The sequence below is a fragment of the Girardinichthys multiradiatus genome, chromosome 10, assembly GCF_021462225.1.
Source record: "Girardinichthys multiradiatus isolate DD_20200921_A chromosome 10, DD_fGirMul_XY1, whole genome shotgun sequence".
Classification (NCBI taxonomy): Eukaryota; Metazoa; Chordata; class Actinopteri; order Cyprinodontiformes; family Goodeidae; genus Girardinichthys; species Girardinichthys multiradiatus.
The window spans coordinates 28,542,037-28,567,845 of NC_061803.1; the positions used below are offsets into that span (position 1 = coordinate 28,542,037).

At 38.7% G+C, this 25,809-nt stretch overlaps 1 protein-coding gene across 1 annotated transcript; it reads left to right on the top strand.

The window, feature by feature from the left end:
- Positions 1 to 920: 920 nt before the first annotated feature.
- Positions 921 to 24,720, top strand: bsk146 (brain specific kinase 146). The gene is made up of 5 exons (XM_047377828.1): positions 921 to 1,250; positions 17,600 to 17,862; positions 17,947 to 18,149; positions 18,984 to 19,175; positions 19,258 to 24,720. The coding sequence occupies exons 2-5, from the start codon at positions 17,691 to 17,693 to the stop codon at positions 19,999 to 20,001; spliced, it is 1,311 nt and encodes a 436-aa protein (XP_047233784.1). The 5' UTR covers positions 921 to 1,250; positions 17,600 to 17,690; the 3' UTR covers positions 20,002 to 24,720.
- The last annotated feature ends 1,089 nt before the right edge of the window (positions 24,721 to 25,809 follow it).

Consider the following 25,809-nt stretch of genomic DNA (forward strand, 5'->3'; position numbering starts at 1 on the left):
CTCCCCATGCAGGTGTGGGTTCTCACCGGGTATTCTGGTTTCCTCCTACAGTCCAAAAACAATGACTCAATTGTCTTTAACTATGAGTATATATGTCTGTGAGCTTGTCAGCAGAATCAAGAATGAGATGAATTAAAAGTACCAGGTAGATGACTGTTGACTTTAGAGCTGATAAAACAGTGAACCAACACCAACAGAGGACATGGCTTTCCAAGTCATCACTGGCTGTGATTGAGGGACAGTTTGGTCCTTCATTCCTCCTTAGCCCCATCAAAATGATTTTGATGCCCTTTTTAGTTCTGTAGTTGTTTAAACACAAGGAATGGGCCAGTTGTAGCTCATGTCCTGGAAACATCTGTGTGAGCGGTGGCTTTTAAAACATTGATTCCTAGCTGGAGTCCCAGCCTTGCTCCTTCCCCCAAACTGTTAAATGGGCATTGCTTCACAATCCTCTTAAGGCTGCAGTTATCCCCATTGTTTGTGCACTTGCTACAGTTTTTCCTTTCACTCAATTTTCCATTAACATTTTTGGCTTATCCTCTTTTTAAAAGGTGTTAATGAATTATGAGGACCATCCCATGGCCATTACATAACATTTTTGTTGTAAACGTTTTTAGCGGTCTTGTGTAATATTTATATTGATGCATTATAATACAGGATTTTGAGTTTCGATTCATTATCATCCTAATGAACATAAATACATTCTTGAATATCAGTCTGTGTGTAACGAATCTATAAAATATATACGAATTTACCTGATTAGATTTGCTTTTTATCCATATTCTAATTCATTAAGACGCAACTGTAAAGATATTTCTGCTACTGCCTCTCTCTTTTTTTGGGGGGGAGTGTTTAAGTTTACTATTAATATTTCCGATGACCTAGGAAGGCAGCATAGTCTGTACGGAGACAGCAAGCAGCAGCGGCTCCCGGCGGAGCAGCGCTGTGATTGGCCGGAGCCTTGAGGAGGGGGAGTGCATTCTTCATCTCCTCTCCTCTCCTCTCCTCTCCTCTCATCCTGGAGATCAGAGCGATGCGGAGACAATAGGACGCAAAGCCGCAGGGAGGGAAGCAGGATGCTCGGATCCACATCCAGCAACGACACACGGTTCTGGGGAGGCTTCTGGCAGGACGCGTCGTTCAGGCTCACCTCGCTGTAGTATGCGCTCTCATAAACCTGCGTGTTTTTTATTATGAGACTGCGTGGACGGGGTGGAGCCTACAGCCTCCATATGGGAACCCACTGAAGGGTGAGTATTGGGAGAAATCTCCAGTCCATCCTCACCAACAACCCGACCTTCTCAGTGCAGATAGCAGCATCATGCAATATCCCACTGTGCTTTAACTCAGCCATCACCTCTGAGTACATCAGCATCGATGCATAAATAATACGGTCACCGCTCTTGAATGGTAATGAATTAGTATCCCCGCTTTTACAGCTAATAATGTTTTACTGTGTGGTTAATTGCTATCGACCACAGCTTTCCACTCGGAACCGTTCTGTGTATAAGCTACTGTTCTTTGGATAATGGTTAGAGGGGTGTGATTGGGGGGTGGGGGTTATCAGATGTCTGCAGCATCTTGTGCATGTGTGTTTGTTTCCTATTCTTTCAAGCGCTCTAAACTGGCTGTGGTTTTCCTCCAACTGTGAAGGGTTCAAAATGCAACACAACGCTGGCTCTTAGAATACTGATGATCGCTGTAGAACACCACCTTAACACAGTATTTACATCTTGTGTGGTGCAGCACAGCACCTGCTTCTAAGAGAGAATGGAGATCTTGGTGGATTTGTAACAGAGAAAAAATATGAACATATTTGTCCTCATTTCAGAAATGCACTGAACAGGATTTTTCCTGCCGATACTAATTTGAGGACTATTAGGGTTTTGACAGATTTACAGTTTTTCTAAGGACTAAGGGCGTAAGGATTCATTCAGCTCATGAGAAGATTTTAGGTCTACAAGACCAAGAGTTGGGATTTTAGCAGCAGTTTTGGAAAAAACAAGGATTTCAAGAGTAAAGATTTCACTAACACAAACTGTATTTCAAAGAATCTGTAATCAGGGTAGAATAAATCCCCCCAGGCTTGACTTGTCCAGGTATTGTGGTTTTTATGATTTCTTGTCGTTAGGGTGTTCTAACTCCAAAAATAATTGAAAATGCTACTTTTTTGTGTTGTAATAAAGATATAAAGGTTTCATAAATCTCAGACGTCATTTTAGAGAATCTCTTCAGTATAGACTTATCCAGTTCATGTGTGACTAGTCTAAGCATTTTAGATTTTGAACCAAATGCTGTCTTTAGTGTCAATAGGAAGCTGCAAATCAAATGTCTACTTTAGCCTCGGTTGTGACCAATAATTATTTTCTACCATAAATAATATAACAGTGACAGAGACTTCTTCTGTGTTTTTGTAACCAAGTGCTTTCAACAAGGCCTGAAGATGTTTTTATCGCCCGACTGTGTCGAAAAACCAGAGCAACACAAGAACTATTGAGGCAAGAGTCTAAAACATAGTTGCAGGTTGAAAACACTCACCAATAATATTGCACCAATTTCACCAGACGAAGTGACATGTTGAAATTAATTCCTAACAACTGAGTTTTTTTTACAAATATCAAAAATATTTTATTAATCTCAAATTCTCTTTTCAGTTTAGAATTATCAAGTTTAGGATTTCAAGTCTAAGTGTGTAAGAGTTTTAGTGAATGGTGACCAAATGCAGTAGAGATTCCTTAAAAACAGTGAAATAGTCAGTCGGGTTAGCTCCAATGTGGAGACTTTAGCGTCTTAAGCAGCTTACGGTTAGCTAGTTGTGTATTCACGTGGTGGGTATAAATAATTTGTTTCTTGTCTTTTTTCTACTGCATACCCAGAAGGCCACCAGACAAAGTGTTTAAAAGTAGTAGAGGAATGTAGTCGGCCAGGTCACCAGAACCTAAAAACCACTTTCCTATTACCCTCAAAATAAAAGTCTCAAACTTAGATATGCAGACTCAAGCCAAGAGCACACACCTTCATATCTGGTTCTCACAAGAATGGTTTACACTGATAGCAATAGATGACAACACATATTTCCCTTTAATGAGAAATATCCTGCCATGTTGATATCGACCTCTACTAAGCACTACCTAAGAAAAACCAGTTGTTTTTTTTTTTTTTGGTGGTTCTGTAGTGATAGTAGTTTTGAATGCAACAGAAAATCAAATAGCATTATTTGTCTTTGCAACCTTTATCAGACTGTTACTAAACTGAAAAAAAGTGTATCAAAGTACACATTGTTGGTTAATGTGGTAATAAACTGAAAATGGTGAGAGTTCCTAGATTTGATGAATTTAATGAAATATAGAAAAAAAAAGAAAAAATGTAATCACTGATTGTTTGGTAAATGTACTACTATTAGTTATTCAAGAGAAAAAAAAATATTTAAATGTGCTGCTGTTGGTGGGGTTGCCTGTGTGTGTGTGTGTGTGCGCTCCTGTTTGTGCTGCTAAGTGAGGACCATGTGTGGTATTTCACCAACAAAGTGAGGGCTGTTGTTGCAAAGGGAGGACATTTTCATGGTCCTCCCTCTGTTTTTTGCTAGGGGTTAGTTTTATGACTACAGTGTGAATTGAGCTTAGGTTAGGGTTAGGGTCAGGTATGTACCAGTAATTGTTAGACTTAGGGGTAGGCCATAAAAAGGGTTGAAAATGAACGGAAATCAGTGGAAGTCAATGATAGTCAATGCAAGGTCATCACAACATACAGTAAGATAAGTGTGTGTGTGTGTGTGTGTGTGTGTGTGCTGATAAAAGAGAGTTTGCTTCTTTATGTAAAATTTAAGTAAACCCCAACATGATGAGTCATAGCTTCCAGTATGGGTTACAACAATAGTCTGATGCTAAACAGTCACTTGACCAGCAAGAGTCCAGCTATGGTGGTGGCTTTGCCTGTTATTTGTCCTCATCAGATCAAAACTCTGCCACTTTTGCTTGTTATAACTGGAAGACTGAATTCAAGTGTTGGAAATGTTTTAACAGGCGAGGGGATTTGGATAGTATCTAATCGTTTTAAAATAGGACTGACACCATGGTAAAAGTATTCACAGCCATCTGAAGAATCAGTTAGAACATGTTTCAATCCAGGCAAAGTTGGGAAAAGTGTTTAAAATTTAGGGCTCACAACACCATGACACATCAGTTATGCATTTGAAAAATATGTTTATGTGTGAATGTGTGGTTTTCCTTTTATGTTGCAGTGGGGTCCAAATCATTATGAGGCACCAGCTTTTGAAAACCTCTTATAATTAAATGTTTGCATTTGGTTTTTGAGTTCAGGTAGAATTAAATTGTTGCATGGAGTACAGTTAAGCATCTATTGATTAAGGTTTTTGGAGAGAGCATTGTATCAGTGCAAGGACTCTGGGGAATGTGCTTATTAGGGATGTTCCTGTCCAATCCTAAGTATCATTTAGGGGTTCTGATCAAGAAATGGTCAGAATGATTGGAGTTGGACTTCCTCTTCCAGGGTTCAAACTAGAGGTGGCACAATTTCAGAAAAACATTGTGCTGACAAAACTGGTCAAGATTAACCCACATTTTCCCTACTCTTTTCTTTCTTTTTCTCTAAGACAATGTTCCATCACACATTGTGAGCTTTAGCATCTCAGCCGCTAAAAATATATATCAAGTGTGGGCATTAAGTAACAGTCTATCCAACAGGCCAAAATATTATTACATACAAAATTGTATTTGCATGTAAAATTTCACACATTGATATTGCAATGACAACTGATTTGACTTATTGTGCAGCTCTATTTTAAACTCAGCTCCTGATATCAATTGCTAGTGTAAGGCCTTTGACTAAAGTCTGGAATATTTTAAATAAAAAAGCAGGCAACACCTTTACAAACAGCTTTTTTAGACAAGTAAGTTTGTAAACCTTATATATTGATACTTAAATGTGTATATGTTGAGAGCAAGTCAAATTCCTTGTATGTCTGCTTAAACTTGTCCAATAAAGCTGATTATGATTGTAGATTTACTTTGCAGTGACATCTTGTGACAAAACAGTTGCAATTAAATTTGTTCTGCTCACCTGGAGCACAGAGGTCATGTTTCTTTTCAGAAGCACTTTTTCCTATCTGTATCACATCAGTGCTTCTTCTTCTTTGTAGTTAACCCTTATGCGGTTATTCTCTTTGCTGTTCATGGGAATGGCAACCTCCTATGCTAGATAACCTATTGCCATATCGTACTGTATCCACTCTTTTTTGATTTCTTCTTAATCATTTTTGCCTCTTTGAACTCTATAGTTTTCTTTAACTAATGACTAGGATTTCCAGTATTATAATATACACACATGGACACAATTGTTGTTACCCCTCGGTTAATGAAAGAAAAACCCACAATGGTCACAGAAATAACTTGAATCTGACAAAGGTAATAATGAATACAAATTCTATGAAAATGAACAAATGAAAGTCAGACATTGCTTTTCAAACATGCTTCAACTGAATTATTAAAAAAAATAAACTCATTAAACAGGCATGGAGATAAATGATGGTACCCCTGAAAATAATGTGACCAAAGGGACATGTTAAATCAAGGTGTGTCCATTAATTAGCATCACAGGTGTCTACATTCTTGTAATCAGTCAGTGAGCCTATATATAGGGCTACAGGTAGTCACTGTGCTGTTTGGTGACATGGTGTGTACCACACTCAACATGGACCAGAGGAAGCGAAGGAAAGAGTTTTCTCAGGAGATTAGAAAGTAAATTATAGACAAGCATGTTAAAGGTAAAGGTTATAAGACCACCTCCAAGCAGCGTCATGTTCCTGTGACTACAGTTGCACATATTATTCAGAAATGTAAGCTCCATGGGACTGTAGCCAACCTCCCTGGACGTGGCCGCAGGTGGAAAATTGATGACAAAACAAAGAGACGGATAATACGAACGGTAACAAAAGAGCCCAGAAAAACTAATAAAGAGATTAAAGGTGAATTTCAAGCTCAAGCAACATCAGTGTCGGATCACGCCATCCGATGTTGTTTGAGGCAAAGTGGACTTAATGGGAGATGACCAAGGAGAACACCATTGTTGAAAACAAATCATAAAACAACCAGACTGGAATTTGCCAAACTACATGTTGACAACCCACGAAGCTTCTGGGAGAATGTCCTATGGACAGATGAGACAAATATTGAACTTTTTGGCAAGGTACTGTACATTGGCTCTATGTTTGCAGATGGAAAAATGAAGCATATGAAGAAAAGAACAAAGTCCCTACTGTGAAACATGGAGGAAGCTCTGTTATGTTCTGGGGCTGCTTTGCTGCATCTGGCACAGGGTGTCTTGAATCTGTGCAGGTATAATGACATCTCAAGACTATAAAAGGATTCTAGAGGGAAATGTGCGGTCCAGTGTCAGAAAGCTTGGTCTCAACAGGATAATGACCCAAAACACACAACTAAGAACACCCAAGAATGACTAAGAGGAAAACATTGGACTAATCTGAAGTGGCCTCTATAAACCCTGACCTAAATTCTTTTGAGCATCTTTGGAAGGAGCTGAAACATGCCGTCTGGAAAAGGCATCCTTCAAACTTGAGACAACTGGAGCAGTTTGCTCATGAGGAGTGGGCCAGAATACCTGCTGAGAGGTGCAGAAGTCTCACTGACAGTTATAGGATTCGTTTGATTGCAGCGATTGCCTTTAAAAGGTTGTGCAACAAAATATTAAGTTAATGGTACCATCATTTTTGTCCAGGTTTGTTAAATGAGTTTATTTTTTTAAATAATTATGTTGAAGCATGTTTGAAAAGCAATGTCTGACTTTCATTTGTTCATTTTCATAGAATTTGTATTCATTATTACCCTTGTCAGATTCAAGTTATTTCTGTGACCATTGTCACGTCTGTATCATTGCATAAAATGTGTCCTGTAAAAATGTTTGAAGGGGACTTTAGGGCTTGAAGAATTCTTAAATGTCCTCTTAACCCCCCAACCAGTTAAGGCAGATGGCTACCCATGCTGAGTCTGCTTCTGCTATCGGTCTTGTCCTGCTGAAAGGAATTTCTCATCTCCACTGTCGCACGCTGCAACAGTAGAGAAGCAATGTTTCAGTTTTTGATGCAGAGAAGCAGCAGCTTTACTTTTAACTTAGCTCATTTTTAAGATGACCGCTGTGAGCAGGCAAAACTGGGTCACTTCACTTGTTCTGATTGACTTATGTGTTTTTTTTTGTTTTTTTTTGCTTTAAAGAATTCTAGTTATTAAGTTAATTTTCTTTGTTTTGGCTTTTTTTATGCCAAAACAAACTGAGACATATTTTTACCAATTTATTATAAGTAAGAATAAACTGGATTAGAAGTGGTCATGTAAAAAAATATCTGACATGCCTAGCATTTTCCATGCAGAGTAAAAGTTTGGTCTTACCTCACCAGAGCTCCTTCTTCCAAATATTTGCTGTGGTGCCTATATGACGTGTGGCAAATGGCAAACAGGACCTCTTATGGCTTTCTTTCAACAATGGCTTTCTTCCTGCCATTCTTCCCTAAATACCATATTTATGAAGTGGCCAATTCATGGTTATGTCAACAGATTATCAAATCTGGGTTGTGGACCTCTGCAGTTCTTGGCTTCTTCTCTGATTAAAGCTTGCCTTGCCGGGCTTGTCAATTTATGTGGATGGCCATGTTTGGCTAGTTGCCATATTTAGCTGAATATGTAATGACATACAAATAAATATAAAGGTGGACCATTTACTCACAAAGTGACTTGGAAGGCAGCTGGATGTTTGGGATGTCAGAGGGGGAGCTGAATAAAAATGGATACCACACTTTTCAGATTGTTATGGAAAAACAAATACACATCCTTTTCCTACCTCTTCACAATTATGCACTATCCCGTAAAATCCCAATACGAATACACCTAAGTTTGTGTTTGTTGTTGTGACATGTTCAAGGCTCAGGAAAACATTTTGAAGGCACTGTACATATAAACCGAACTGAAACTTCATACACTAAGCTCTGAATGTTGTCATAAATCCCCCACATCTGCTATTGTGTCTGTTGATGTTGTTGGCTGAAGATGCACTTGTTATCTCTCCATTGCTGATCAGTGGTCCTTGTCATAGTGTTCTGCTGTTCCTGCCTCTCCTTTCTCATAATTTTTTCTCACACTGACTGGTCCCTGTCAGTGCACAATTTCTTAGTCTTATACATATCAAAGAGGAGTTTGATTCTGTGTATATGTGTTTGTGTGAACAACAATTTCCTCTCACCATGCTAGCATTTGCAATCAGAAGACAAATTATTTGTTGCCAAAAATGTAATGACAAAATCTCTGTCACTGCACATGGGGAACAGGAATGTGGACTTATGCTTCACATGCATCAGGTAAAAATAAATAAATAAAAGAAGAGGATGAAGATGGCATTGATGTAATTTTTGGACGACAGTGGGGCTGCATGAGCAGATGCGGACGTGTCTGCAATCATCGCCTTGGCGAACTGGATATGCTTGGCCAGTCAGCGCTGCCCGCTCGTTGCATAAGCCGCCTGGGATTTAGTCAGCTGTGGCCTGTAGTTGCTGCACTGTTTTCACACAGCCTTCAACCTGGTGGCACAGAGTGTCAGTGTGGAGCACGGAGGAGGCAGGAGGGATCAGCTAAAAGGAACATGATGTATTTTGTTTCTGTTTCCAGGACATTTAATTTTGAACCTTGTGGGAGTAAACAACTCTGAAGAATGGGTTTAAAGTCACATGTGAATATTTATTACAGACAAAATAAAGAAAAAAAGTTTAGATTTGCAGTAAATATAAACAGGAGTCTTCCTTTTAGTTTACTTGACCCTGGCTTGTTCTATAAATTCAACATAGAGAGCGCTATAAAGTGATCCTCATCTCAAAAGGTTTATTGAAACAAAAGCCACCAACCAACAGTGGTAGGTATACCACAACAAAAATGTAAATGTCTCAACATGTTACAGGGCCTTGGGCATCAATTACAGCTTCACAACGACGTCCCATGCTGTTAGGAAGTCTACATATTTTCTGCTGAGGCATGGCATCCCACTCTTTTTGAAGGGCGGAACTCAGGTCATTGAGGTTCTGGGGTACAGTTACAAGCCTCTAGACTGCTACTCAGCTGATCCTATGGGTTTTCTGTGGAATTCAGCTCTGGAGAAAGAGCAGGCCCCTCAATTCGAGATACTCGTCTCCAGCAGCCGTTCTCTAATAATGTGACCTCGATAAGCTGGAGCATTGTCATCCATGAAGATTAATTTAGACCTGTGTTGTAGGGGTGCAATTACTGGTATCATGCTTTTATTGGGGTAGTATGAGCTTGTCAGTGTACAATTTACAAAGAATTTAATAGACACGTGTCTAGTTCTGTATTGACTAGACAGATCGACCCAGACTGTAACACCACCACCACCAAAGGGTCATCTGGCAACAACAGTGGCTGATGCAAAGCAGTTTCTTTGACATCTCCAACACCGTTGGTGGCCATCATTTCTCCTTATCGTCAAATGACTTTCATCAGGAAACAAAATACTTGCTTCCTAGCCCATAAGATGATGATGCCTCTGCCTGCTGGTGTGGTCAGGTACCCTTTCAGGTCATCTAGCATGCAGACTACGCTTATGTACATGGTTTCAAATGGTCTGATGTAACACTTGGGTGCCTATCACCTTCCTTAAATGTGCCTGGAGTTGAGTGACACTCTTCATCTGTTTGCGCAGTTCACTGTTCACAATCAAGCAGTCATCATTGTGGGATGTGGCCAAAGGACGTCTACTTTTATGCCTTTGTGGGACTCTTGTTTAGTCACTCGGTGACACTCTAAGCTCATTGGCCACTTCTGTCTGAGAACATCCAGTTGGACACCTTACAATGGTGAGCTTACTGTTGATCAATTGTTACGTGTCAACTTGGTCTTATGATGTCAAAATGTGAGCAACATGATAAGGACTGTTTAAATACCAATTCTGATTGAACCAGGCAATTAATTGATGGATTTATGGATCAAACACCTGTTGTGAATTTCGCAGTTAAGCTCCCTGCTAGAGATCAGCAAGTTGTACAAAAAGTACTGAAATATTGAACAGTTGGACATGTGCATTCAAACGTGTAGAGAAGGTCACATTAGGTTCACCTGTAAAGGTTATAGTGCATTTTGGGTTCATCCTGGAATTTCACTGGAAAGCCGAATATCACCGACTATGTGTGAGTAGTGTATTTTATTTACTCCCAAATACGACACTAAGGTTCAGTTTCATCATAAAGATTCTTGTTTTTTACATCAATTTTTCCGGCTTTTATTATGCTTGTTCCAGTCTTTTTTCCATTTTCTGCTACTTAAATGCACATAGAAGTCAGAGACTTGCAGTCTCCCCTGCACCTAATAAAAGGGAGCACAGGAAAGTAGGAATTTATTTTAGAGGTAAGTGTCTTTTCTACACTATGTCAAGACATGAAGACATTCAGACTGTGAGAGAGTAAGAATTTCATCAGATAACAGGAAGGCAGAACGCATTACACTGGAGTTCTTTGGACTTATCCTTTTGAGCTTTTAGCCACTGTCTGTTATGGAATATGCTGGATCTTGAGATGTTTTTAGCTTTTTGTAATCTCACCTTTAGGGCCTTTATTCCCTGAAAAATGTACACAGAAACTGATTGTTCAGTAAATCCTGCCAGCGTTACCATCCAAACAGGTGATATCCATTACCGAACAAATGCCCCTTTTCCATTAGTACCTATACAGCGTTTGTCTCAGTTCAGTTCCACTCTACTGTTTGGTTTGTTTTTCATTACGATTAAGTACCATCTTAATGTGGCATCTTAAAAGAGGGTGGCTCCACAGTCCAAAAAAGTAATGTGATGTGATTTGTACACGACACAAACACAATAACAGTGGAGGACCTGCTGCTTGCTCTATAGATGTTGTCAGACTCAACGTGAAAGAAGAGCCAGAGAAGACTGCAGGCGGCAGGACAAAGCACTCTGGATAAGTACAGGAGAGAGGGAAGCCATTGAGCAGTACATGCTATAGGACGTGTGAGGGTTAGTTAACACTACCGAATGTTAGCTTGCTAGTGTGTTCACATACATAATAAGCCCAGCATACAATGATTTAACAGTTGAGGATACAAGTTGTTATAATATGTATGCTATGACTAGTGACATGCCCCCTACAGTTCCACGTAACCGTTACTGATGGAAAAGCGCAAAAAGCAGGTAGAGCTGTTTTTTGCCCTATCCTTTACAGGTGTTAACTAAGTCATTAGAAATACAAAATACTTTGACTCAGTCTATACAATTGAATCTGTTTCTATTATTTTCCTTTAAAACTAATGACATGAATGACTATATTTCTGATGAGGTAAATATTCTACTTTATTAAGGATGGACAGATACACTCACACCACGGGTTGAAGTCGCTTCTGTTCCTAATGTAATGACCACTCACTGGCAGAAGCCTAGAGAATATATGTTAAATGTTGTTCTTATATTTAATTATATTGTGCTGCTCTAAAAGAGATATTGTAATTGGCTAAAATAAGCATCGGTGGGTCAAAACCCAGAGATCCAAAATTATCCACATAATTCTACTTAGTGCACCTCTATCTGCAACTGTTTCAAGTGGTTATGTATTAAAGGTGGGTATCAAGGTTTTGCACTGAAGGAAAACATGGTTAGAAATCAATAAACATAATTACATATTTTTATTATTTATTAAACCTAAGGGTTAACAATGGGGTTAGGGTTGTTGGCATTGTCCATTTTACCATTACTATGGATGCAATAAGTGTTACAAAACTAGGTGTTGATATAAAAGAATGTTTTAGTGGTACCCAGTTTGTTGAAAATCAGTGCAGCATGCTGCTCAACAGTTTTAAGGAAATGCTGAAATCTGAGCCTTAGCATAAAAGTAATTTTTAGACTTAAGGATAATCTGAATCCAATAGCACAAACCTGAAAACACTATTTCATAGGGTAAGTAAAACGGATAACTTGGCTTAAGTACCTCACAACCCACTATGGAAGAAGCAGTATAGAAAATGACTGACTGACTGGTTTAAATACTTCTATTTAAAATGTCTCATTTTATAGTTCCATAAACATGTAAAGTGAATGGTGAAAAAGTAAAAAAATATATATATTATGAAACAATAATGCAAACCATAAAACATTTATCTGTATTTTCCAGATAACAATTAAATAAAAAAAATTGAATACATTTTAAATACAATTAAATAAGGCAGTGAAAAAGATCTATCCTAGCTGTTTCTACATCTTTTTAGAAAGAAAGAATTAGTACTAGATAAATGTTGTATTGGAGACCCTTACACAGAGGAGATTTTTTTACTTTGGGAAACATTCACAGATGAGATGTAAAGCCCAGTCTTCTGCTGCGCTGTACCACCACATGATGATGGGACTTATGGCTTCCCTTTGTGTCTAAACTTTCATGAGACCATTGATGGCTTTGTCACTGTTTTCTTCGCTGTACAATGTTTGTGCTATTAAGACAAGTAAAGCCAGTCAAAGGGGACATATCATGCTTTTAAATCTTTTTTTTCACACTTAAATCATTCAGTTTTGGTCTATATAAAATGAAACTCCAATACCCAAAGCATGAACTCCTTGTTATTGTAGCTCCACAGGCTCCTCTTTACCCATGTTCTAAGGTGTGTCTGAGAGCAACTCGTCTTGGCGCAGTCTCTTTAATTGCTGCTGAGGCACACCCCGCCCCCCTGGAGGTCGAAGAGTGCTGCACTTTAATCTATTCAGCCATTTTTGTAGTTTGAGAACAATTGTCTAGCGGGACAGAAACAAGACAAAAATTGGCAAAAACAATGCAACACTGTTTATGTAATAATACTATTGAAAACACGCATTACAATTCTGTCCTCAAGGAGCTAAAAGCAGCATACAGCATTAACATGAGCAGAAGGCACCATACCACTACCATCAAAAAAATGGCCAGGACGTTATATCAACACACAATAAATTCAAGACTAAAATAAAGTTTGCTGATATTTTAGAGTTATTTGCAGCTTACGCTTTGCTGTGACTGTTGTTTCCACAGACCAAAGGAACTGACTCTTTAATCAGATTAAGTCTTTCAGCAAATCCTTCTGGATACTGGCGGAGGTTGCTGAAGCACTTGTCTTTGAAGTGCTTCACGCAAACAAAGAGGAATTTCCCCACTGATGAGGGAACATTTCCATGAAAAATTATATTTAACCAGACACTTTGAAGAGGTTCTGATCCTGGGGGATGATGTCATGAATATTGTGTGTTAAGACACCCAACAACTGAACCGAACATATCCTCTTTCAGCGTTGGCATACTTGAGCTTGGGCTACAAAATAGCAGCGAGAAATAAATATGGTACGCGAAACTGATCAGCCAGACGTCCATGACCTTATTTAGCTGTTCTGCAGCAAATACTGTGACGTAACAGTTGGAAAAATTTTACAGATGATAGAGAAAACTGAACGGACTGAAAAATATGACCCAAACAGAATATAAAGAAATCTATGCTGCACCGGGAGAATTCAACTTTTCGGCACTTCTACATACTCCAAGTACATAACAAAGCATATTTAAGGGCTAAAAAAATGGATTTTGCATTATATGTCCCCTTTAAGGTCAGCTGCGACTCATCTATGTCTATGTCTACAAAGACTGGAGAATAGAATAGAATAGAAGAGAATAGAATAGAATAGTCTTTATTGTCAACAACAAAGCCTTGTCAAGTACACGAATGTACCATCTTCTATGCCTCAGCCCAAATGACAAGCTGAAGGAAAGTCCAAAGGTTTTATGCATCCACTCACTGTGATATGGCATCTGAGGGAACTCTTACTCATAAAAACTTCACAGAACACTACTTCGAAAATCTTAACAAGTCCACAAAAAAGTTAGATTCATTGTATTTCCCTAGGTCAATGTCTTTCATCCCACTGCAAGGCTGGGGTATTGAAACCCCAATCACTCCACCGCGAAGTAAGTAGGTTATTGAAAAGTACTGATACATCACAGATTTGTGGCTGATGCCCAATCTCTATTTTTTGTATTGTTTTGACCTACCTATTTAAGCTGCTTCCAATCTCACTTTAGAACCTTAATATCAGAAAATGTATAAAGAACTTTTTAATATTTCTTTCTAGCTTTATTGCAATAACCAATATTCATGATTGGAGTGGAGTAGATGACACCTGCTGGGTGCTAGAGAATGTGGACACTTTAACTCCGAGTTCTTCAAAAGGCTGCCAATCCAGAATGTCCCATGACAGAGATTGAATGTATAAAAGGCATAAAACAGAGCAAGTTTCTCCTCCCTCAAGTAACAGCATCTACACTGAAGTGTTCTGGTTAATGTGACCTGATAGCACTTAGGTGTAATGCCTATACTGGTCATAAAAAGAGGTTTTTTTTTTTGGCAAACAGTGACTTGTCAGAGACACTCAAGTTCAAAATCTTCCAATTGCAGTCACTAACCCATTTTCTGAGTACATCTGCAACAAAAGAAACCCCAACACATATAAAAAAGGACACAGGGCATGGGCAAGGAGTATCATGAGGAGAGGCTCCTTTTTGTATCTAAAAACGTTGGTAGTGAATAGATCTATCCATACAATCTGTGGCATCTATGGCAATCTACGGTACAAGATACTCAACATTATTAACTTTTCCGCAGTTCCAGTACATGGACACATGCACAAGCAAAACATACACACAAGCTCTATAGGTAAAGCAGTTCTTATCCATGACAAAAACAAATGGCCTTGTCTGCTCATAACTCCCTGGCCTCTCTTCTAAATGTTTGTTTGTGTTTATCACACGTGTCAAGACAAACAAAGAATACAGGCTTGCTGTGCTGCCATGCATCACCCTAACTGACTCATCCTTCCCCACCTGCTACCATCGACCTCTCTCCCTTTTCACTCAAGAAGATCACACCACCACAGAGGAACATAAAGGTCTGTAGTGGGAATGATAAGAGTTGACATTACATGACATGAGTTATGAAAGCGTGCAAGCTTGTTTTTTGGACTTTAAAAACTGTTGGTGGAAATAGGATTTCTGAGGAGATTTGCAAAGGAGTTTGGTAGGAAAGGGCAGTAAATATAAGAGCTGTCCAACTGTCTGAGCAGCTTATGTAATGGTTGTGTGTTTAGCTGTATGTGTGTCCCTGTATTTCCTCCACATGCGCCTGGATCTAGGCTGTAAGTCAAGACATGGCAGCTCAGCCTGCTCAGGAAGGAGAAAAAAAATAAATCAATCGGTAAGAATAATCACACTGCAGTAGGAAATGGATCTTCTGGAACTGAGTGTTATTGGCTGGCTGTTTGTGTATATATATGTGACTCAGCTCCCAGCAGCCACCCATGGTGAGCATTTAGAATGACTTAGGCCTTCACTGCAGATAATAAGCATTTCAGTGACGACCACACTGCAGATCTGACAGGTAGACTGGGGGTTTAACATCCACTCTGCAGCCCTCACCCTGAAAACCACCTTATATATTATGAACAAGCTCCCCGATAGAAATTGCTTCATAGGACATGTAGTGCAATGCAAAAGTAGTCATACCCATTTTCTCACGTTATAACCACAACCCTAAGGATGTTTGTTTTATTAGACTTTGTGATAGGCCAATAAAGAGTAATGGGAACACACACAGATTATAGTTTGTGTCCCTTTTTTGTTTATTGTTTTATTTCAGTGGCCTCACCCACATAATTTGTGAGGTGCATGAACAAAAGATGGTAAAAACTATTGATTGTTTTAAACAATAGATTTCTTATAGATTAAGATAGCACAAGGCACCATAACAGAGCATCTAAATTGTGGTTCATCACATAAAGAAAGCAAATAAGTCAATTGTTTAATGTCTGGTCTTTTTAAAAGCATATATGCAGAAAAGAAGTATTAAACTTTCAGATTTCGGATGTGCTGGATGAGGTTCTGTCTCTGAGCCTTTAGATCACACACCTCATCACACCACAGAAAATCTAATTAAACTAAATAATGTGCAAACTGCATCAATCAAAATTATTTCACACATTTTTATTGACTGTGATGGACTGGCGACCTGTCCAGGGTGTACCCCGTCTCTCGCCCATAGACTGCTGGAGATAGGCACCAGCTCCCCTGCGACCCACTATGGAATAAGCGGTAGAAAATGACTGACTGACATTTTAATTGACATGCTTTGAATTGATCCAAGCCAGACCTATATCTACCTCAGTAACCCGACATGGCACTCCATGGTAGCCATGTCCAAATGCGTTTCTTTTCACACATACTGAACAGTTGCTTTGAAGTGCAAGGTACTTTAATTGTGGTTTGGATTTTGATATAACTTAATAATGGCAATGTTAGAACAAGAAATCAGCCTGATTACTCTAAAAAAGTCAGTTTGATTCAGGAATCCTCCGCCTATAGGTGTTCAGTCAGAAAGCATGCTACAGTCTTCCCTTTTCATCTTTGAACAAAATAACAAGCTCAAGCCTGGTGCATGAGAAAACCTTAGTGATGCTGCCGCTGATGCATTGAACAGAAGGATGGAAGTACTGTCATTTCAGTGAAAACTCACTTGCAGCAGTGAGTTTCGTTATTTTCAAAGCTGTCTTCAGTGAAAATGAAGATTGTTGATGCTGGCAATCCTCCAGCATTTTACTGTTGATTGTCTTCACAGCACAGATGTGTTACACATTAACAGGCTGCTCCTGGTCTCACACACACACACACACACCCACACACACACACACACACACACAGAGAGAGAAATGAAGAGAGGTATTTAAACCCATAAATAGAAAGCAAATGAAAATCAAGTGTGATCTATAAATAAGCAATACCTCAAAATCACAAGTGTGACACACTGGAAAGATTTAAAGAATGCAGAAAATTCCTGCCTTGTAGCATCACATAGTTCAAGGCAACACTGTTTTTGGTTGACTTTGGGTCTAGTCAGGTTCTTTTTGGACAACAGAGTGTATACTCTGTTCACTATAGGCTTCTGCTCCATGGTTACTAATAAGGTGTTGAAGAGTGATGAAAGACAACTTAATTTTAAGCAAATCGCCCCTGTCTCATGGTATTACATTTAGCCCAGTTTTCTTTCTCTCAACCTCTTTTAATTTAAAGTAATCAATTTATTTGTAATAATTATTTAAACTCCTCTTTCTATCTAGCCATATCTGCCAAATGGTAGAAATAGAATCACAAACTGGAATTTTAATTTATTTGCCGCTACAGATGTGGATACCTTGGTCGATATATATCTGAATATAATATTGTTCTGTGTATGTTTGCTGTTTGTGTTTGATGACCTGTACTTTTATAATGTAAAGCTAGTTTTATTCATTTATTTAATTTTCTTTCTGATTTGAAAAACAGGCAAAAATGGAATGGAAGCAAGCAAATTGATAGTTTGCATACAACTTTTTTATTAGATAAAAAAAGAAAGTCTCTAACTTAGTTCACTGAAATCTAACAGAAGGACTGTACAGATTTTTACAAACACATCAATACATGAAATTGCAAGGTGGAAATTATATATTCAATTCCCTCTCTGTTTTTTGTGCAGTGATACCAGCTGTTGGCTGCTTCTCCTCTCCTGCCTGAGAGTTTACTCATCGCTTCTTCACCCCAGTCCATCATTTGAAGCAACCCCCACCATGAGCTCCTCTCCGCTGGTTTCTCGAGCTAACGTGGACATCCTGGACGAGCTGCAGTTGATTGCCGCGCAGAACCTAGAGAGGCTAGAGGTCAACAAGTACTATGAGGTAATCAGGGAGCTGGGGAAGGGCACCTACGGCAAGGTGGACCTGGTCATCCACAAGATCAGAGGTGAGGGACCAGATGTATGCACAGTTTGTGAGCTGCTTTCTTTGGAAAAGAATCCAAAGTTTAGAATCTTTCTATTTTCAAAAGGTACAAAAATGGCACTGAAGTTTCTGAAGAAGAAGACGACCAAGCTGAAATCGTTCCTTCGGGAGTACAGCATTTCACTGTACCTGTCTCCCTGCCCCTTCATCATCAACATGTACGGCATCGCCTTTGAGACAGACGAATACTACGTCTTTGCCCAGGAGTACGCATTGGCAGGAGATCTCTTCGATATCATTCCCCCACAGGTGCTGACTGACAACTGCCATTCTAATGATTGTTTCATTGTATTATTGTTTCTAAATTGGGTGTTCCCCAAAATAACCATTTCAACATGGAAAACCATTGAAAAGTATAACACTGAAGTGCTTTTCCCTGAAAACATCTCGGTTCAATAATTCTCAGATTATAGTGTTATGGGTCTTGTAGAGGGATATTCTTCATTTCTACATAGACCGGTATGATTTTAACTCAGCAGAAAAGACAATAAATGACCAAATGATTAACTCCTTATTTTATATTACAAGTAGTACCATTAGCACTAGATTCCTCTTCAGCACGAACTATGTTACTCTCCATTATTTGGTGATTTTGAAGCAATTATCAAAACCAACCAGATAATAATTCAAACTGGCAATATAGTCTTGGCTCGACATTTCTATCCATGAATAAATAAGTGGATTTCTGAAAGGGAACCCCTGTCAGGCATTTCACCAACCCAAGAGAGTTGATGTCACTTTTGGGTTAAGAAAATGAATAAATTGTTGGTTTCTTGTGAAGGACACCTCTTCATTTTTTTAGGCATATAGGTAGATCAATCATAATTTGGGTTTGTGTTGTAGCCTGGGGTTTCATCAAATTGTGTAGGATGAAAGTGTATCCTACCTTTACACCTGTTTAGCTCTTTTTAAAGTTCGTGTAAGAATCCCTTGAGTTCTAAATATTTATATTTTTGCGCGCTGTTTTTTGAATGAAAACCTAGATGAAAGCAAACGGATTTGTCTCGCAGTTACTCCTATTAATGGCTTCAAGTTGGAAGGTCCTAACTTTACTGCATGTCCTCTTTCTGTCTGATCTTTCAGGTTGGTCTACCTGAGTCAGTTGCAAAGCGCTGTGTGCATCAAGTGGCCATTGCTTTGGATTATCTGCACTGTAAGAAGCTCGTCCACAGGGACATCAAGCCTGAAAACATTCTCATTTTTGACAGAGAGTGTCGCAAAGTAAAGCTTTCAGACTTTGGCATGACCCGTCGGGCTGGCTCGCCTGTAAAAAGAGTGAGTAACCGTTGGGTTATCTAGGTTGCTACGGGCTCTTTTTCCCCTGCCCTGGTTGTGACCTGTTAAGTTTTCTCCCCAGGTGAGTGGCACCATTCCCTACACGGCCCCAGAGCTTTGTGATGCCTCCCGCCAGGAGGGTTTCTGTGTGGACTACAGCACTGATGTCTGGGCCTTTGGTGTCCTGCTCTTCTGCATGCTGACTGGCAACTTCCCTTGGGAGAAGGCGCTTCCCACTGATACTTTCTACCAAGAGTTTATCCACTGGCAGAGGAGGAGGACGAACACGGTGCCATCTCAGTGGAGACGCTTTACCGAACAGGCCCTGCGTATGTTCCGCCGACTGCTCTCAGTGGAGCAGGACCGCCGCTGCTCTGTTAAAGAGGTGTTCGGGTACTTCAGCCACTCCTGGATGCTGGATGCGGAGCATGATAACAATGGCAATGCAGGGGGAGGAGGTAGCGGGGAGATGGTTAGCGGCAGCAGTGGAGGGGGAGGAGGAAATGTGCGAGGAGATATGGAAGGCACCATCTCAACTTCTTCATCAGGGGAAGAAGATGAGGAGCTCCTAGTCGAGAGGATGAAGCAGCAGACTTTGTCGCCTCGCTCACCGCTCTCTCCAATGTCTCCCATGGCAGTGGAGAGGGGCAGCGGTGGTGGCGGGCTCAAGGGAGCCATGATGGACCCAGGAGGGGGACATCATTTCGTGTCTGTCTCCACTAACAGCTCTGTGTCCTCCACCAACAGTTACGACCGAATGCCACGAGAAAACGGTTCCCCCGGTGGCCGTTTGCTGGTGGCCACACCCATTGAAATCTGCGTGTGACCACAGCGATCTTTGCTTCACTCAACCAACACTTTTATACCTCTTAAACTTCAATAGTTGTGCATGCATTGAAAAAGGACCAGACTAAAAGTACTAACATGTATCCTGTATTCAACATCTTGGAAAGAAAGTTAGCACACTGAAGACTTAGAAGGTCTTAATTGAAGGCACACTTTCCTCATAAGGAAAGATTTTTGAATGGATATCAACAAGAGAGGCTTTGTTTACAATCCACTCACATTATGAAATGCATTTTGGGAGAATATAAAGAAAAGGTAAGAGACAGTGGCTTAAACCATCGAAAAAAAATAAAAAATGTATTTTATGGAGCAATACCAGCAGCAAAAACAATGAAAGACTTCAAAAGCTGTGACAAAGTGATGAAGGATTTGTTTCTCTGCTGAGGACTAAAACAGAGCTCGAAGAAATGCGCTAGTTAACACACTGAGACGAGGTGTAACAGAAATGTGTGTGCTTGTGAGTTGTGTGTGTATGAATATGAAAAAAGTGAATTTATTTAGTTTTGAGATGCAATTTATTTATTGAATCGTAAAAAACGAAACTATTTTTTCTATTTTCTTTCTTTTTGTGGTTTTTATAAGGTAGCTTTTTTTGTTTTCCCTTTTATTGAACAATGTAAAGTGACGTCCAGTTCCATCTCCCTGTACAACGGAAGCGGTTGGCTGATGAGTCAGGGTGTAACGGTCTCTTCAGCTCATGAGACACTATGATACGTAATCCAGGGTTTATGACAACAAGTGGATATTTGTTTTCACAAATAGTGTGAAGGTCTCAAAAATCACAAACTGCTTTGAAAAGATATTCCTTTAGGTGAAAAGTTATTCATTTTAGATTTATGGGTGTTTAAGCTTTTCATTATCTATGGTAGTCAAATTCTAAAATTCTATTGTAAACTAAATTTTAGATTTGAACAAATTTCTTTTTTAGTTATAGCTAGAAACTAGTTAGCTTTAGCGTTGTTAGCTTGCTGTGGTTTAAATTATTTTCTGAGAGAACGTAGAAATTATTTGCATGTATTTCTCTCTGCAGTTTGTTTTCCTATGGGCCATTGAAATTACGGACCAACGAAGGATTTAAAAATCATGTCGTCAACTTTCAAATGCTAACTTATCAGTGTTATCAGCCAGCCTGACGAGCAGTCCTTGTTGTCGACTCAACACTACTTTTTTTCTGCTTAAAAAAAACAAAAACCAAACGTTTCAGATGTAGCTTGAAGCACTGGCCTTTATATCATAGGCTTGAATCTGTTAAGGCCAACACCATAACTAGACATAGCTGTGTGTGACAGAACTTAAACATGACATATCGTACCATCAAATGCCGTTACACCCCTACTGATGAGCATACTGGTATTAATCCTTGTACATTACGTGAAATGATCAACAGATTCCAGACAGAAGAATCTAATACTATTGGTCTGACTTCAAATGAGAGAAAATGATTATGTTTACTTTTATATTCACTCCAGAAATGTTTTTGTGTTGATTTTATTTTTAAAGCTTCACAGGAAAAATGAGTCATCAATGCTTTTTGGTTTCCTTTGTATTTTTTTTGTTTTTACAGAACCTATGGTATTTCCTTTGAAACTCCTATCTAAATACTGTCTGTAGACAAAAAAAAGACCTTAGCTCAATTTGGAGAAAAGAAACAGAAAAGAAAATAACACCAGCTTTGTAATTGCATGACTAGCGCACACCTACAGCAAAAAATACACTAGTTGAAAAAAGGTTTTGAAAAAATATGTGATTATTTTTGCTGTAGCACAATTAGTTTTGACTGTGTGACATATTTGTGTTATCATGTGATCATCTTACCATTTACAAGAACAGCTAAAATAATAAGCATGAGGGCACTAAATCGTGAGGCTGTAATTAGGAACTTTATTGTTTTATCTGAAGACTTTTCTTCTAAATGGCCTTTGATGAGGTAGTGATGCTTTTCACTTTTGTATTTTTATCAGATTCAGAATGATGGCAAAAAAAGGCAAACCATTCCTTTTTGACTATGAGAAGACACCAATAATTAAAGAAAAACATATTTTTCAAAGCATCAAATCATGTGTAGGAATGGCTCTTGCTTTCCACACATAAACCTGCATGGATGTGTTTGTGCTAAAAAACCTCTCTTGTGAAAACCTGCTCAGTGTTTCTCGAACCCCAAAGCGTAGTAACCTGTAGTGTAGCTGCCAACAATATGTTTCTTTATCTAGTGAGTGTCAGTAGCCTCAGCATAGATACTCCTGACTGAGGAACAGCTAGACCCAGCTAAAGCCTGTACATTTTCATCGTGTTCTCCTGCATCAGTGGGCACGTACGCCAAGTACAACATCTTGTGACAATCTCTGACCTCATCAGCAGCCTTCTGACTCAGAACAAAGGACCATCCTGATACAGACACTGTAGCCCTGCTGTTTTCTGCAGCTGGCTGTGAACTGCACACCAAATTCACATGACCACATAAAATCTGTACATGAGCTCATCGTGCCATTAAAACTCTCTGTAGACAAGGCTGTATATTCATGTTGTCTTTACTTTGCTGGTTTTTTTTTTTTTTAAGTTTGAAAAGTCGGGCAAATAACAGAAAATGATATCCCTGAATTAGACGGCTGTTGTAACTCTCATATTGGCTGCTTGGTAACAACCAGTGATAAATTTGGCACCTTATTAGTTGTTTAATAGGGTGCCAAATATATTACCAATACTTTATATTATATTGACGGCAGCAGCAGAAGAAATTGCTGCTTTCAGCTTTAGGCTTATGTGTAAATATTGTGATACTTTTACTGAACACACTCAGAGAACTGAGAAATCTATTACTTCTCCCAGGGCGGCGAGAAGAGAGTTTCCAACAACTACTGTGTGATTAGCCAGAAATGTAAAGTGGATGTGGTTAATATGGAAAATTGATGATGTATGACATTTCCCAGGAGTTCTGCACTCGAGGTTATCATGAAGGACAAACCTTGTTCTTGGACCTCCAGTGAAAGAACCAGTTACTAGTTCTTCTGGACTAAGCACAGGCCTCACAGATTGTCATACCACAAGAACCTCATGTTGATCCGTTCTTCGATTAAACCGGACACTTTTTTTCCTGATGTTAACGTAAGTGCCATTAAGTGCCATTTTGTTCTGTTGAGCTGTTACCTTTGTGACTCATTTGCCCGTTCAGTGAAGACATTTTCAAAACACTAACTACAAGTAACACCACATCAGTTCAGTACTCAGTGAAACGATGCAGCAATAAACAGAGGGAGAAAAAAAACAGGGAATCAGAGTTATTTTGTACAGTGGCATTAGATCAGCATTAGCCACCGACAGACGAAGGAACGCTGACGTTTTAAAATGGGTGTTTTGAAATATTAAGCCAGTTCTGCCAAAACAATAGTTGCTAGTATTTTAGTTACTTTTAAAAAGAATAAAGCACCCCGGTGCTTTGTTATTTTAAATAGCAAGTTTCAGCTTTTGGATAAATTAGTTCTTACTTTTAGAAAATCTAGGAATCTACAAAGTGTGAAAAATCTTGGACATTACTATGTATTTAGTAATTATACCTGACTTACAGATCCATATAAAATTATTCATAAATAAAAACAATTGATTGCTAGGTCAATTTTCACATTACTTAATTTATTATGACTTAGCTCATCGAGTATTTTGGCAATCGAGAATTCTGTTAATTTTCGGATTATTTGGATTTGGATTAGATTTATATTGTCAGTATTTGAATAGCCATGGTTGTATTTATCTGAAGATTTTACCAGCACATGCAAACATTAGATGAGTTCAGCTTTAGTAGCCATTACAAATACAAATCCCACCAGCAATACTCTGTAACATTTTAGCGCTTTTTGTTAACTGGAAGCACAGACTGGATGTTTTCTGTTCAGATGAATCACTGATGTCAAACCTTTCTCTTACACAGGCGTATCATTTTGCCCCTTCCATTCTGGATTTTATTCTAACATGTCATGCAAAAATAATAATCAACCTTGAGACATGCGGTGACAAATGAGCAGTACACAGCTGCTTCACTAACTGAGGCATCAAATGAAAAGATTTTGCGTGGGGGATTTCTTTTTGTAATCAGGTTATTTTAACTACTTACAATAACACTTACCGTACCCTATCTATTAATATGCGGACATCAGTACTCCCAACATGTCCAAACATTTGGTGCAAATAGAAAGAATGATGAGGTCTCCTTTATTCATTCTGAAAACTTGCTAGTGTTTTGGTAATAAGGTGATATACTTTAGGGAATTATGGGACGGAGATAAAAGTTATCTGCCAATATGCACGCAAAACCAGAATATGTAATTGGATACTTTCAAATTACCACCTACACTTGTTTTCTTTGCAACAAATACTTTTGTGCTTGAGCAGAAAATGGTGATATATCTGTTTGATTATTGAGATGTTTAGGTGGCCAAAATGGATTTCTGAGTTTGTAGAAGTCCTCTTTTTGTTTCCTAGTGTCTGAGTCAGTAATTGCTGCTTTGTCATCTTATCCCTAATGCGATATGCGTAATGAAGTTCCATTGTCTATTTGCTGACATGTTTCCCAGCATCATGATTTTAGCAGTTTTAATGAGTAGATGACTACAGCACTAGAACTCGTATCCACTTTTGTCTTTGCAAAACAACTGTCTTCCTGTAAGCTGAGATTTAGTCAATAAAATGAAAATGTGTTGGAGTGAAATTTGCTTTTTTCATTTTTGTAAGCTCAAGACATTTGATGCTGATGTCCTTGAAGGCCAAGTGAATTTTAAGGGCCACATTTGCTTACTGGCCTTTTAAATGTTAGCAGTAGACATGATTTCAACACTGCTCTTTTGTTCCTAAATATCGGCCAATAGACTGGCGATTTTCAAACCAAATGGTTGGACACGGTGTAGCTGTAGAGCGCGCGCCTAACATATACAGAGGCTTTAGTCCTCAACGCAGCTGTCCTGGATTTGAGTCCCAACCCTAAAAAAAGAAATTGGCCTCCAAAACTGTTACGTCATCTGTTAAGATGTTGTTAGTAAATTTAGCATTTCACAAGTGGTCAAGAAAACCACATATTGTGGTTGCATCTTATGCGCTATTTTGATGTAAAATATCAACATACACAATCTACCCCAAGTTGCTCCAAAACTGTGATTAGGCAAAGGTTACAAAATATATAACTGATATTAGCATTGTTAAGACAACTTCAGTTTGTTAAAACACAAATTTTCACCAGTCAGCCATTTAACTATAGTAGTTATTTACTACTTGACTTCCAAGATGCAAACTAGAATTGCTGCTAATTGAGGACTAGGCTAAATGTAAACAAGTATGACTAGTCCAAATTTATTTTTAAACCAAAGTGTTTCTATAAAATATTTTGAAACAGTTTAGACAAAGGTAGGGTTAAAGCAAACATATAAATGATGAAATTCCTAAAATATCTTTTAATTAGGGATGCAATGAATTTGAAAATTCTGCTGATATCAGTATCAGACATTAATGTTGCTTTTAATGGCCGATTACAACATTTACCGATATATATTTCCCTACCTTTGTTAATGGAGATATATCGTGCATCCCTTCTTCCAATCAAATGCTTTTGGCAGTAAAAGTCCTAATAATTAAAACAAACTTGTCATTTTTTTTTTTTAAAAGGTGACATTATAAAGTTATGTCACAGACTAACATTTATTATTTTAAAAAGAGACGTGGATATCTGACTGACAGGGAACATGTGCTAGCAAACTATGCTAACCTCTGCTTGCCTGAAAAACAGGAGCTGTATTTCCGAAGCACC

Coding starts and splice junctions, on each gene's coding strand:
- bsk146 (XM_047377828.1), top strand. CDS start 17,691: ATGAGCTCCTCTCCGCTGGTTTCTCGAGCTAACGTGGACATCCTGGAC. Junction 17,863..17,946: donor GGTCATCCACAAGATCAGAG/GTGAGGGACCAG, acceptor TATTTTCAAAAG/GTACAAAAATGGCACTGAAG. Junction 19,176..19,257: donor CTGGCTCGCCTGTAAAAAGA/GTGAGTAACCGT, acceptor TTTTCTCCCCAG/GTGAGTGGCACCATTCCCTA.